Raw genomic sequence first — 12,632 nt, 5'->3', positions numbered from 1 at the left:
ATCTCCAGCTGCGTGTATTTTTCCGTTTGCTTCCGAGTAGAAACCCAACTGCCACGTTTATCATCGAATAGATATGTGAAAAACACCTTGAGGATTGATTCTAAACAAAGTTTGCCATGTTTCTGTCGATATTATGGAGTTAATTTGGTAAAAAGTTTGGCGTTGTAGAGACTGCATTTTCAGATTTTTTTCTTAGCCAAACGTGATGAACAAAACGGAGCGATTTCTCCTACACAAATAATATTTTTGGAAAAAATGAACATTTGCTATCTAACTGAGAGTATCGTCATTGAAAACATCCGAAGTTCTTCAAAGGTAAATTATTTTATTTGAATGCTTTTCTTGTTTTTGTGAAAATGTTGCCTGCTGAATGCTAGGCTTAATGCTATGCTAGGCTATCAATACTCTTACACAAATGCTTGTGTAACTATGGTTGAAAAGCATATTTTGAAAATCTGAGATGACAGTGTTGTTAACAAAAGGCTAAGCTTGTGAGTGAATATATCTCTTTCATTTCATTTGCGATTTTCATGAATAGTTAACGTTGCGTTATGGTAATGAGCTTGAGGCTATGATTACGCTCCCGGATACGGGTTTGCTCGACGCTAGAGGTTAAGGGCGCTGTACTGCAGCGCCAGCTGCGCCACCAGAGACTCTGGGTTCGCGCCCAGGCTCTGTCGCGACCGGGAGGTCCGTGGGGCGACGCACAATTGGCCTAGCGTCGTCCGGTTTAGGGAGTGTTTGGCCGGTAGGGAAATCCTTGTCTCATCACGCACCAGTGACTCCTGTGGCGGGCCGGGTGCAGTGCGCGCTAACCAAGGCTGCACGGTGTTTCCTCCGACACATTGGTGTGGCTGGCTTCCGGGTTGGATGCGCGCTGTGTTAAGAAGCAGTGCGGCTTGGTTGGGTTGTGTATCGGAGGACACATTACTTTTAACCTTCGTCTCTCCCGAGCCCGTACGGGAGTTGTAGCGATGAGACAAGATAGTAGCTACTAAAACAATTGGTTACCACGAAATTGGGGAGAAAAAGGGATAAAAACAACAAAAGTGTCAATGTATGCCGATGACTCTAGTTTTTGTGTAGGAATCCGCAATCTGGATCCCTACACAGTCTCATTGAAGATCTTGATCACTTTTCTAGCCTAATTACGACAATACATATTGTATTGTTAAAAAAAAGTGTTTACATTACTTTGTAGTTTACCAATAAAATGGGCAGATGGTGAAGTAGACATACTTGGTATTCACATCTCAAAAAATATAAACTAACTTACCACAATTCATTTCAATAGAAAGTTGGCAAAAATAGATAAGATTCTGCAACCATGGGGAGGTTCTGCAAACATGTCTATTTATGGAAAAATCACATTGATTAATTAACTCTTTGGTCTGTTCACAGTTTACTTACTTACTACTGGCACTGCCTACTCCAGATGACTCTAAAAAAAAATCATATTAGCAAAACATTTTCATTTTATTTGGAATGTAAAGTCAGATAAAATTAAATGTGCCTTTTTATATAATGAATATGCGTTTGGGGGGCTAAAACGATTAAATATTAAAGCTTTAAACCTCTCACTAAAATCTTCACTCATACATAAATTATATTTGAACCCAAAACCGTTCTCCGGTAGATTATTAAGAAAGGCTCATACTTTGTTCAAAAATGGCATTTTTGCCTTCATACAGATTTCAACTGAAATGTTGTTTAAAGTATTGCCCTTTCTTAAACAAGCCATACAAGCTGGTTACAATTTCAGTTTAATCCTCCAGAAAAGATAGAACAAATATTACAATTAATGTTACGGTTAAACTCAAATATACTGATTAATACAAAAACATTCTTTATGGAAAAAGTGTTTAAAAATTGTATTATATTTGTTAATGATATTATGAATCGAAATGGAGGAGTTGTGTCACATATGCAGTTATTGAAAATATACGGGAATATCTGCTCAATCCAACTTGACAACCAACTGATTGCAGCACTACCACAAAAATGGAGGAGGCAAGTGGAAAAAAGGGGAAGGTAGGGAACTTGTTTGCCTGCCATATATTAAAGATACAAATTGGCTGAATGGAACTGGCCTAAATATAAAAATATACCAGTTTCATTTGAGGAAAACAATGTTGACAGCTGCAGTTGCAGACAGTTGCAAAATAAATGGGAAGAGATTTACAATGTACCAATTCCATGGCACTTGGTTAATGAACTGGTACAAAAAAACTATACTTGATTCAACACTTAGAGTTATTCCATTTAAATTATTATATACAATTCTTTCAACCAACAGAAGGATATGGGGCATACAACAATCTCAGCTCTGTAAATTTAGCTGCGAAGAGACAGAATCAAAAGATCATTTGTTCTGGTATTGCCCCTATGTAGCTTGTTTCTGGTCACAGGTTCAGGAATGGTTAAAAAAAATAATCACAACATGCTCTTAAAATGAACCTTACAAATAGCAGTGTTTGGCAATTTGGAAAGACATAGTCAGTCAATATATAATATACAAATACTAGTAGGAAAGGTTTTCATCATTAGCTCACAATCTGTGGATACTATACGATCAGAAAGGATGGAAAATTATGTAAAACCTCACAATACCATTGAACCATGTATGGCACATGGAAACCAAACGAGGGTGGTCTATGGTGGTAGGTGGGATGGGCCGAGAGTGGCTGACGGTTGGGATTAAAGAGCTTATGTTTGGTAAAGTAGGATTGTTATGCTTTATATACAGATGAAGTCAGAAGTTTACATACACCTTAGCCAAATACACTGCTCAAAAAAATAAAGGGAACACTAAAATAACACATCCTAGATCTGAATGAATGAAATATTCTTATTAAATACTTTTTTCTTTACATAGTTGAATGTGCTGACAACAAAATCACACAAAAATTATAAATGGAAATCAAATTTATCAACACATGGAGGTCTGGATTTGGAGTCACACTCAAAATTAAAGTGGAAAACCACACTACAGGCTGATCCAACTTTGATGTAATGTCCTTAAAACAAGTCAAAATGAGGCTCAGTAGTGTGTGTGTGGCCTCCACGTGCCTGTATGACCTCCCTACAACGCCTGGGCAAGCTCCTGATGAGGTGGTGGATGGTCTCCTGAGGGATCTCCTCCCAGACCTGGACTAAAGCATCCGCCAACTCCTGGACAGTCTGTGGTGCAAGATGGATGGAGCGAGACATGATGTCCCAGATGTGCTCAATTGGATTCACGTCTGGGGAACGGGCGGGCCAGTCCATAGCATCAATGCCTTCCTCTTGCAGGAACTGCTGACACACTCCAACTACATGAGGTCTAGCATTGTCTTGCATTAGGAGGAAGGGGTCTGAGGATCTGAGGATCTCAGATCAAGGGGTCTGAGGATCTCATCTCGGTACCTAATGGCGGTCAGGCTACCTCTGGCGAGCACATGGAGTCTGGGCAAGCTCCTGATGAGGTGGTGGATGGTCTCCTGAGATGGTCTCTCCTGGTGGATGGTCTCCTGAGGGATCTCCTCCCAGACCTGGACTAAAGCATCCGCCAACTCCTGGACAGTCTGTGGTGCAAGATGGATGGAGCGAGACATGATGTCCCAGATGTGCTCAATTGGATTCAGGTCTGGGGAACGGGCGGGCAAGTCCATAGCATCAATGCCTTCCTCTTGCAGGAACTGCTGACACACTCCAACTACATGAGGTCTAGCATTGTCTTGCATTAGGAGGAAGGGGTCTGAGGATCTGAGGATCTCAGATCAAGGGGTCTGAGGATCTCATCTCGGTACCTAATGGCAGTCAGGCTACCTCTGGCGAGCACATGGAGGGCTGTGCGGCCCCCAAAGACATGCCACCCCACACCATGACTGACCCACCGCCAAACCGGTCATGCTGGAGGATGTTGCAGGCAGCAGAACGTTCTCCACGGTGTCTCCAGACTGTCACGTCTGTCACATGTGCTCAGTGTGAACCGGCTTTCATCTGTGAAGAGCACAGGGCGCCAGTGGCGAATTTGCCAATCTTGGTGTTCTCTGGCAAATGCCAAACGTCCTGCACGGTGTTGGGCTGTAAGCACAACCCCACCTGTGGACGTCGAGCCCTCATACCACCCTCATGGAGTCTGTTTCTGACCGTTTGAGCAGACACATACACATTTGTGGCCTGCTGGAGGTCATTTTGCAGGGCTCTGGCAGTGCTCCTCCTGCTCCTCCTTGCACAAAGGCGGAGGTAGCGGTCCTGCTGCTGGGTTGATGCCCTCCTACGGCCTCCTCCACGTCTCCTGATGTACTGGCCTGTCTCCTGGTAGCGCCTCCATGCTCTGGACACAACGCTGACAGACACAGCAAACCTTCTTGCCACAGCTCGCATTGATGTGCCATCCTGGATGAGCTGCACTACCTGAGCCACTTGTGTGGGTTGTAGACTCCGTCTCATGCTACCACTAGAGTGAAAGCACCGCCAGCATTCAAAAGTGACCAAAACATCAGCCAGGAAGCATAGGAACTGAGAAGTGGTCTGTAGTCACCACCTGCAGAACCACTCCGTTATTGGGGGTGTCTTGCTAATTGCCTATAATTTCCACCTGTTGTTTATTCCATTTGCACAACAGCATGTGACATGTATTGTCAATCAGTGTTGCTTCCTAAGTGGACAGTTTGATTTCACAGAAGTGTGATTGACTTGGAGTTACATTGTGTTGTTTAAGTGTTCCCTTTATTTGAGCAGTGTACATTTAAACTCAGTTTTAAACAATTCCTGACATTTAATCCTAGTAAAAGTTCCCTGTCTTAGTTCAGTTAGGATCCCCACTTTATTTTCTGAATGTGAAATGTCAAAATAATAGTAGAGAGATTGATTTATTTCGGCTTTTATTTATTTCATCACATTCCCAGTGGGTCAGAAGTTTACATACACTCAATTAGCATTTGGTAGCATTGCCTTTAAACTGTTAACTTGGCTACCCGGAACGTTTGACACTTCCACAAGCTTCCCACAATAAGTTGGTTGAATTTTGGCCCATTCCTCCTGACAGAGCTGGCCTCCTTGCACGCACACAAATTTTCAGTTCTGCCCACAAATTTGTGACATCTTCCTTGCTGAGTGGCCTTTCAGAATATGTCGATATAGGACTCGTTTTACTGTGCATATAGATACTTTTGTACCTGTTTCCTCCAGCACTTGAAGACACTTAAAGTTCTTGACATTTTCTGGATTGACTGACCTTCAAGTCTTAAAGTAATGATGGGCTGTCGTTTCTCTTTGCTTATTGGAGCTGTTTTTGCCATCATTTGGACTTGGTCTTTTACCAAATAGGGCTATCTTCTGTATACCACCCCTACCCTGTCACAACACAATTCATTGGCTCAAACACGTTAAGAAGGAAAGAAATTCCACTATTTAACTTATAACAAGGCATACCTGTTAATTGAAATGCATTCCAGGTGACTACCTCATGAAAGTGGTTGAAAGAATGCCAAGAGTGTGCAAAGCTGTCATCAAGGCAAAGTGTGGCTTCTTTGAAGAATCTCAAATATAAAATATATTTGGATTTGTTTAACACTTTTTTGGTTACTACATGATTCCATATGTGTAATTTCATAGATGTGGTGTCTTCAATATTATTCTGCAATGTAGAAAATAGTAAAAACAAAGAAAAAACCCTGAATGAGTAGGTGTGTCCAAACTTTTGACTGGTACTGTATATGGTCAAGGATTGTGTGGTTTCATGAGTTAAGTGCTGTGAAAAAGGATTTGCCCCATTTCTAATGTTCTCTTCTTCTGCATATTTTTTATACTGAATGTTCAGATCTTCCGATTTTCAACTAAAACCTAATATTAGATAATGGGTACCTGAGTGAAAAAATAACACAATTACATATTTATTTCATTAACAAAATTATACAACACCCAATGTCCCTGTGTGAAAAAGCAATTGCCACATTTTGCTGCAATGACTCAAACCAACTACTTCCTGTAGTTGTTGATCAGTGTCGCATGTCGCTGGGGAGGAATTTTGGCCGACTATTCCATGCAGAACAGCTGTAACTCAGCAAAAGGTGTGGATTTTCAAGCATGAACTGCTCGTTGCAAGTCCTGCCACAACATCTCATTTGGGATTACAGTGCCTTGCGAAAGTATTCGGCCCCCTTGAACATTGCGACCTTTTGCCACATTTCAGGCTTCAAACATAAAGATATAAAACTGTATTTTTTGTGTGAAGAATCAACAACAAGTGGGACACAATCATGAAGTGGAACGACATTTATTGGATATTTCAAACTTTTTTAACAAATCAAAAACTGAAAAATTGGGCGTGCAAAATTATTCAGCCCCCTTAAGTTAATACTTTGTAGCGCCACCTTTTGCTGCGATTACAGCTGTAAGTCGCTTGGGGTATGTCTCTATCAGTTTTGCACATCGAGAGACTGAAATTTTTTCCCATTCCTCCTTGCAAAACAGCTCGAGCTCAGTGAGGTTGGATGGAGAGCATTTGTGAACAGCAGTTTTCAGTTCTTTCCACAGATTCTCGATTGGATTCAGGATTGTCTTGTTGGAAGACAAATCTCCGTCCCAGTCTCAGGTCTTTTGCAGACTCCATCAGGTTTTCTTCCAGAATGGTCCTGTATTTGGCTCCATCCATCTTCCCATCAATTTTAACCATCTTCCCTGTCCCTGCTGAAGAAAAGCAGGCCCAAACCATGATGCTGCCACCACCATGTTTGACAGTGGGGATGGTGTGTTCAGGGTGATGAGCTGTGTTGCTTTTACGCCAAACATAACGTTTTGCATTGTTGCCAAAAAGTTCAATTTTGGTTTCATCTGACCAGAGCACCTTCTTCCACATGTTTGGTGTGTCTCCCAGGTGGCTTGTGGCAAACTTTAAACAACACTTTTTATGGATATCTTTAAGAAATGGCTTTCTTCTTGCCACTCTTCCATAAAGGCCAGATTTGTGCAATATACAACTGATTGTTGTCCTATGGACAGAGTCTCCCACCTCAGCTGTAGATCTCTGCAGTTCATCCAGAGTGATCATGGGCCTCTTGGCTGCATCTCTGATCAGTCTTCTCCTTGTATGAGCTGAAAGTTTAGACGGACGGCCAGGTCTTGGTAGATTTGCAGTGGTCTGATACTCCTTCCATTTCAATATTATCGCTTGCACAGTGCTCCTTGGGATGTTTAAAGCTTGGGAAATCTTTTTGTATCCAAATCCGGCTTTAAACTTCTTCACAACAGTATCTCGGACCTGCCTGGTGTGTTCCTTGTTCTTCATGATGCTCTCTGCGCTTTTAACTGGACCTCTGAGACTATCACAGTGCAGGTGCATTTATACGGAGACTTGATTACACACAGGTGGATTGTATTTATCATCATTAGTCATTTAGGTCAACATTGGATCATTCAGAGATCCTCACTGAACTTCTGGAGAGAGTTTGCTGCACTGAAAGTAAAGGGGCTGAATAATTTTGCACGCCCAATTTTTCAGTTTTTGATTTTTTTAAAAAGTTTGAAATATCCAATAAATGTCGTTCCACTTCATGATTGTGTCCCACTTGTTGTTGATTCTTCACAAAAAAATACAGTTTTATATCTTTATGTTTGAAGCCTGAAATGTGGCAAAAGGTCGCAAAGTTCAAGGGGGCCTAATACTTTCGCAAGGCACTGTAGGTCTTGACTTCCAAAACGTAAAATTAGTAAATTTTTTGCCATTTTCATGTAGATTTGATTGTGTGTTTTGGATCATTGTCTTGCTGCATGACCCAGCTTCAGCTCACAGACAGATGGCCTGACATTCTCCTGTAAAATTCTCTGATACAGAGCAGAATTCATGGTTCGTCCAGGTCCTGAGGCAGCAAAGCAGCCCCAACCCATCACACCACCATGCTTGACTGTTGGTATGAGGTATTATTGTGGAATACAGTTTTTGGTTTTCGCCTGGCATAATGGGACCCATGTCAAACAAAAACAAATGTGTTTGTTTTCTTCCAGACCCCCCCAAAAAAGGTATTCTGATGTGATTTAATCATTGACATGGACTCAGAACATCCAATTTCGTTGTTTCTCTATGAACAATTGTACAAACTTCAAACCAAGAAAAATACAACTGAGAACATAATTTGGGAAAAGAAAAACCATAGTGCACTACTTTCTCTTATACACTAAGGGCCCAGGGAAGAGTTGGAGGGGAGAGGAGCTCTGTCAAGGGTCATGTCAGGATGAGCCTGCAGGAAGGGTACCACATGAGGGAGGAGGATGTCTTCCCTGTAACACACAGCATTGAGATTGCCTGCAATGACAACAAGCCCAGTCCGATGATGCTGTGACACACCGTCCCAGACCATGACGGACCCTCCACCTCCAAATCGATCCCACTCCAGAGTACAGGCCTCGGTGTAACGCTCATTCCTTTGACGATAAACGCGAATCTGACCATCACCCCTGGTGAGAGAAAACCGCAACTCGTCAGTGAAGAGCACTTTTTGCCAGTCCTATCTTGTCCAGCGACAGTGGGTTTGTGCCCATAGATGACATTGTTGCCGGTGATGTCTGGTGAAGACTTGCCTTACAACAGGCCTACAAGCCCTCAATCCAGCCTCTCTCTGCCTATTGCGGACAGTCTGAGCACTGATGGAGGGATTGTGTGTTCCTGGTGTAACTCAGGCAGTTGTTGTTGCCGTCCTGTACCTGTCCCGCAGGTGTGATGTTCGGATGTGCCGATCCTGTGCAGGTGTTGTTACACGTGGTCTGCCACTGTGAGGATGATCAGGTTTCCGTCCTGTCTCCCTATAGCGCTGTCTTAGGCATCTCACGTACAGACATTGCAATTTATTGCCCTGGCCACATCTGCAGTCCTCATGCCTCCTTGCAGCATGTCTAAGATGCAATAAAACTGTCCTTCTTCAGACTAGTTGAGTATCTGGAGCATCAGTATTTGTAGGTTCGATTACAGGCTCAAAATGTCCAGAAACAAAGACCTTTCTTCTGAAAATCGTCAGCCTATTCCTGCTCTCAGAAATTAAGGCTATTCCATGCGAGAAATCGCCAAGAAACTGAAGATCTCGTACACCGCTGTGTACTACACCCTTCACAGAACAACGCAAACTGGCTCTAACCAGAATAGAAAGAGGAGTGGGAGGCCCCGGTGCATAACTGAGAAAGAGGACAAGTACATTAGAGTGTCTAGTTTTAGAAACAGATGCCTCACAAGTCCTCAACTGGCAGCTTCATTAAATAGTACCCACAAAACACCAGTCTCAACATCAACTTGAGGCGATGCTGAACACTGAAATCTAAACTTTAGGATGTCACAGGAGGAGATTGCAGTCCAACATTCTTTATCTGATCTTCTTTTCCTATTTACCATATATAAGGGTATATAAGAGTATGATAATTCATTTCAGCAATACCTGCATTTGGCCAATAGCTCGCTCACTGAGGAACGTACGCACATATGCATGTAGGGCAGCAGATAGCCTAGTGGTTAGAGCGTTGGGCTTGTCAAACAAAAGGTCACTAGTTCAAATACCTGAATCGACAAAGTGAAAACCCTGACAATGTGCCAGTGAGGAACGCACTTAACGTCAGGGGTGCTGTATTACTATGACTTACAACACATTTCCCTGCACCTATTTGGTGTGTGATAATGAAAACATATTTTTTGATAAGTGGATGCTGCACCCCTCAAACACATTAAATAGATGCCTGAAAAAGACAGATCCTCCGGTGGGTGGGGCATGTGCGCTGCTAGTTTATACTGTTGTGGGGCAGGCCAGTAACCAGAGGGTTGCCCGTTCAAAAAGCTAGGCTGACGGCTGCACCCTTGAACAAGTCACTTAACCCCTAACCTGCTCCAGAGGCGCTGCTCTTCGGCTGCTCCTATGCTTCTTTCAGCCTTGTGTGTCATGTCGTGTCTGGACGATTGGCAATTAAAGAACAAAAATAAACCTTTCAGTTTTTATGGACAACAAAGTTGTGCCAGTATGTTAAAATTTGTTGATGTTACACGTTAAGATACAGTGCCTTCAGCAAGTATTCACACCCCTTGACTTTTTTTGTGTTGTTTCGTTTTGTTACAAGGTGGTATTAAAACGTATTTGTCATTTTTTTGGTCAACGATCTACACAAAATACTCTGTAATGTCATTTTTTGTAAAAAAAAAATATATGAAAAATAAAACACTAATATATTTTGATTACAAAAGTATTCAACCTTCTGAGTCAATACTTTTTTTATATGGAAGTATGGACACACACACAGACAAATCCCCACTCATAAAACTCTTACCTGCAGAGGGGGTCTTGGCGGCAGTTCTTCCTTAGCTCCAGGCAGTAGGGTTTGACTTTGTCCTCGAAGGAGCAGAAGGGCACGATGGTCTGCCTCCTCCGTTCAGCACAGCCCAGGTCCTGGCAGGGGCAGAAGAGCAGCTGGTGGCTGTAGTCGGTGGGCACACGGTCCAGGAACTGCCTCAGGGCCTTGTGGCAGCGCTTACGGTTACACGGTTCCCCTTTGCTGCAAGTGGCAATGTAGGTGGAGCGCTGTTTCTTACAGGTGTTGTTGAGGTTGCAGGCCTTCGCTGCGTCCAGGCACGGGTTACAAGTCTTGCTGGGGTCAGAGCAGGTGTTGGCTTTAGGGGTGACAGTGTGCATCCCTGCAGAGAAGGGGGAAGGGGAGCATTGGAAAAATAATATGCACTTAACTATCTATTGCAAAGCTGTGTTGTTATTATGAGTCTGACCTATAGCATTTGTTAACTGGCTCGTGACAAAATTATTTGGACACCATCATGATAACACAAGTTAAATTGATGTGCTTCGACTACTTATGACCATTTTTGTTGTCAAGTTTGTGAGTGCTGAAAGTGGGCTTCATGATGATGGTCTTAGTGCTCTCCCTATGCTAGGGGTTATTCAATATCATATATTTTTTCCAAGCCAACACCAAGCCATCTGAGACTTGGATAGCTCGCCTATATCCATTCTTACTGAATAATTGATTTGGAGAGGCCTTGAGTGAAATGTGAATGAATAAAGTTGATTCTGCTCATGTGATTGCTTCATGTCTCCCTGGATTCTTCCCACCACTAAGAAAGAACATGATGTACCACTGTAACTAAACACCATGACACAGACCATGATACTGTTTACAACATGTCAATTAGATGTCTTGTTGCTTATTGACATGTGTAATTGGTTTGTGAGTATGGAATATTAAAACACAGGAGCTCAAGGACATGGGAAAGGCTCACTGTGCTGCAGTATTGTGGCCTATTGGACAGTTTAAGTGGCAGATGAACCATTTCCTTTACTTACTGTGATCACACCATGTCATCTAGATATTGTAGAAAACAGAAGTCAATAAATGTGCATAGTCTGAGAGCAGTTTGGACTGGTGGTGGTGGTACATGCCCATCTGCTTTTGAGATATCACTAATAAAAGAGTATCACACTCACTCACATTCCGCTTCCCTTGTACTTAGACTGTATCAGAGAACATAACCTCCCTCTTCCTGTAGATGATGGTATTTCAGAGGGTGCGCTGGCTTGGTGACATCCAGGGAGATTCATCTTTTATTCAACAGAACCAATCTCACTCTGTGTCTATCACGCAGCAATGAGGAAAAACCTTTCCGATGGACTGCATGAGCAGCTGTACTGTCTGTAAGTGGTGAATCACAGATGATCAATCCTAGAAATGCCATACACAGAATGGACATTACACAAACACGGAGCATTTCTATCCAGGATTAACCACATGTTTTACCCAAAAGGCTCAGGTTTTTCTGTTTCCATCTAAGCAGGCTGGCACCCGTGTCTCACTGGACCTGCTCTCACCTGGGGCCAAGGCCAGGCCACTGGTACATTCCAGCTTGCATTTACATAACAATGGCTAACTTTAACACCTTCTCACAAAGCAACCATTTTGATTATGCAGAGGTTGTTGTCACCCCTAGCTATGGAAACACAATTTCATTAGTATAACATATAACATATAACATCAAATCAAATTGTATTAGTCACATCCGCAGAATACAACAGGTGTAGTAGAACTTACAGTGAAATGCTTACTTATGAGCCCCTATCCAACAATGCAGTTTAAAAAAAATACAGATAAGAAAAAGAGATAAAATAAACAATTAAAGAGCAGCAGTGAAATAACAATATGAGACTATATACATGGGGGTACTGATACAGAGTCAATGTGAAGGGGGCACCGGTTATTGGAAGTAGTATGTAAATGCAGGTAGAGTTATTAAAGTGACCAAGCATAGATGACAACAGGGGTGAGTGGAGGAGGGGGGGGGGGGGGGGGGGGGGATTTTCAGCAGTCTTATGGCTTGGCGGTAGAAGCTGTTTCGAAGCCTCTTGGACCTAGACTTGGCGCTCTGGTACCGCTTGCCATGTGGTACTAGAGAGAACAGTCTATGACTTGGGTGGCTGGAGTCTTTGACAATTTTTAGAGCCTTCCTCTGACACCGCCTGGTATAGAGGTCTAGGATGGCAGGAAGCTTGGCCCAGGTGATGTACTGGGCCATTCGCACTACCCTCTGTAGTGACTTGCGGTTGGAGGTCGAGCAGTTGCCATACCAGGCAGTGATGCAACCAGTCAGGATGCTCTCGATGTGTATAGGGTGT

The 12,632-nt window shown here is 42.8% G+C and overlaps 1 protein-coding gene across 1 annotated transcript in view; it reads right to left on the bottom strand.

Annotated features, from left to right (window-relative positions):
• Window positions 1-12,632, bottom strand: part of LOC139410734 (GDNF family receptor alpha-2-like) — a 67,105-nt gene that overhangs the window by 24,391 nt on the left and 30,082 nt on the right. Inside the window, exon 4 of the mRNA XM_071156178.1 lies at window positions 10,285-10,648. Within this exon, the coding sequence (XP_071012279.1) occupies window positions 10,285-10,648 (364 nt within the window). The remainder of the gene's footprint in view (window positions 1-10,284; window positions 10,649-12,632) is intronic.

This window comes from Oncorhynchus clarkii, chromosome 6 (genome assembly GCF_045791955.1).
Source record: "Oncorhynchus clarkii lewisi isolate Uvic-CL-2024 chromosome 6, UVic_Ocla_1.0, whole genome shotgun sequence".
Taxonomy (NCBI): Eukaryota; Metazoa; Chordata; class Actinopteri; order Salmoniformes; family Salmonidae; genus Oncorhynchus; species Oncorhynchus clarkii.
The sequence above is the reverse complement of the archived record's forward strand: the minus strand, read 5'-3'. Positions and strand labels throughout refer to the sequence as shown.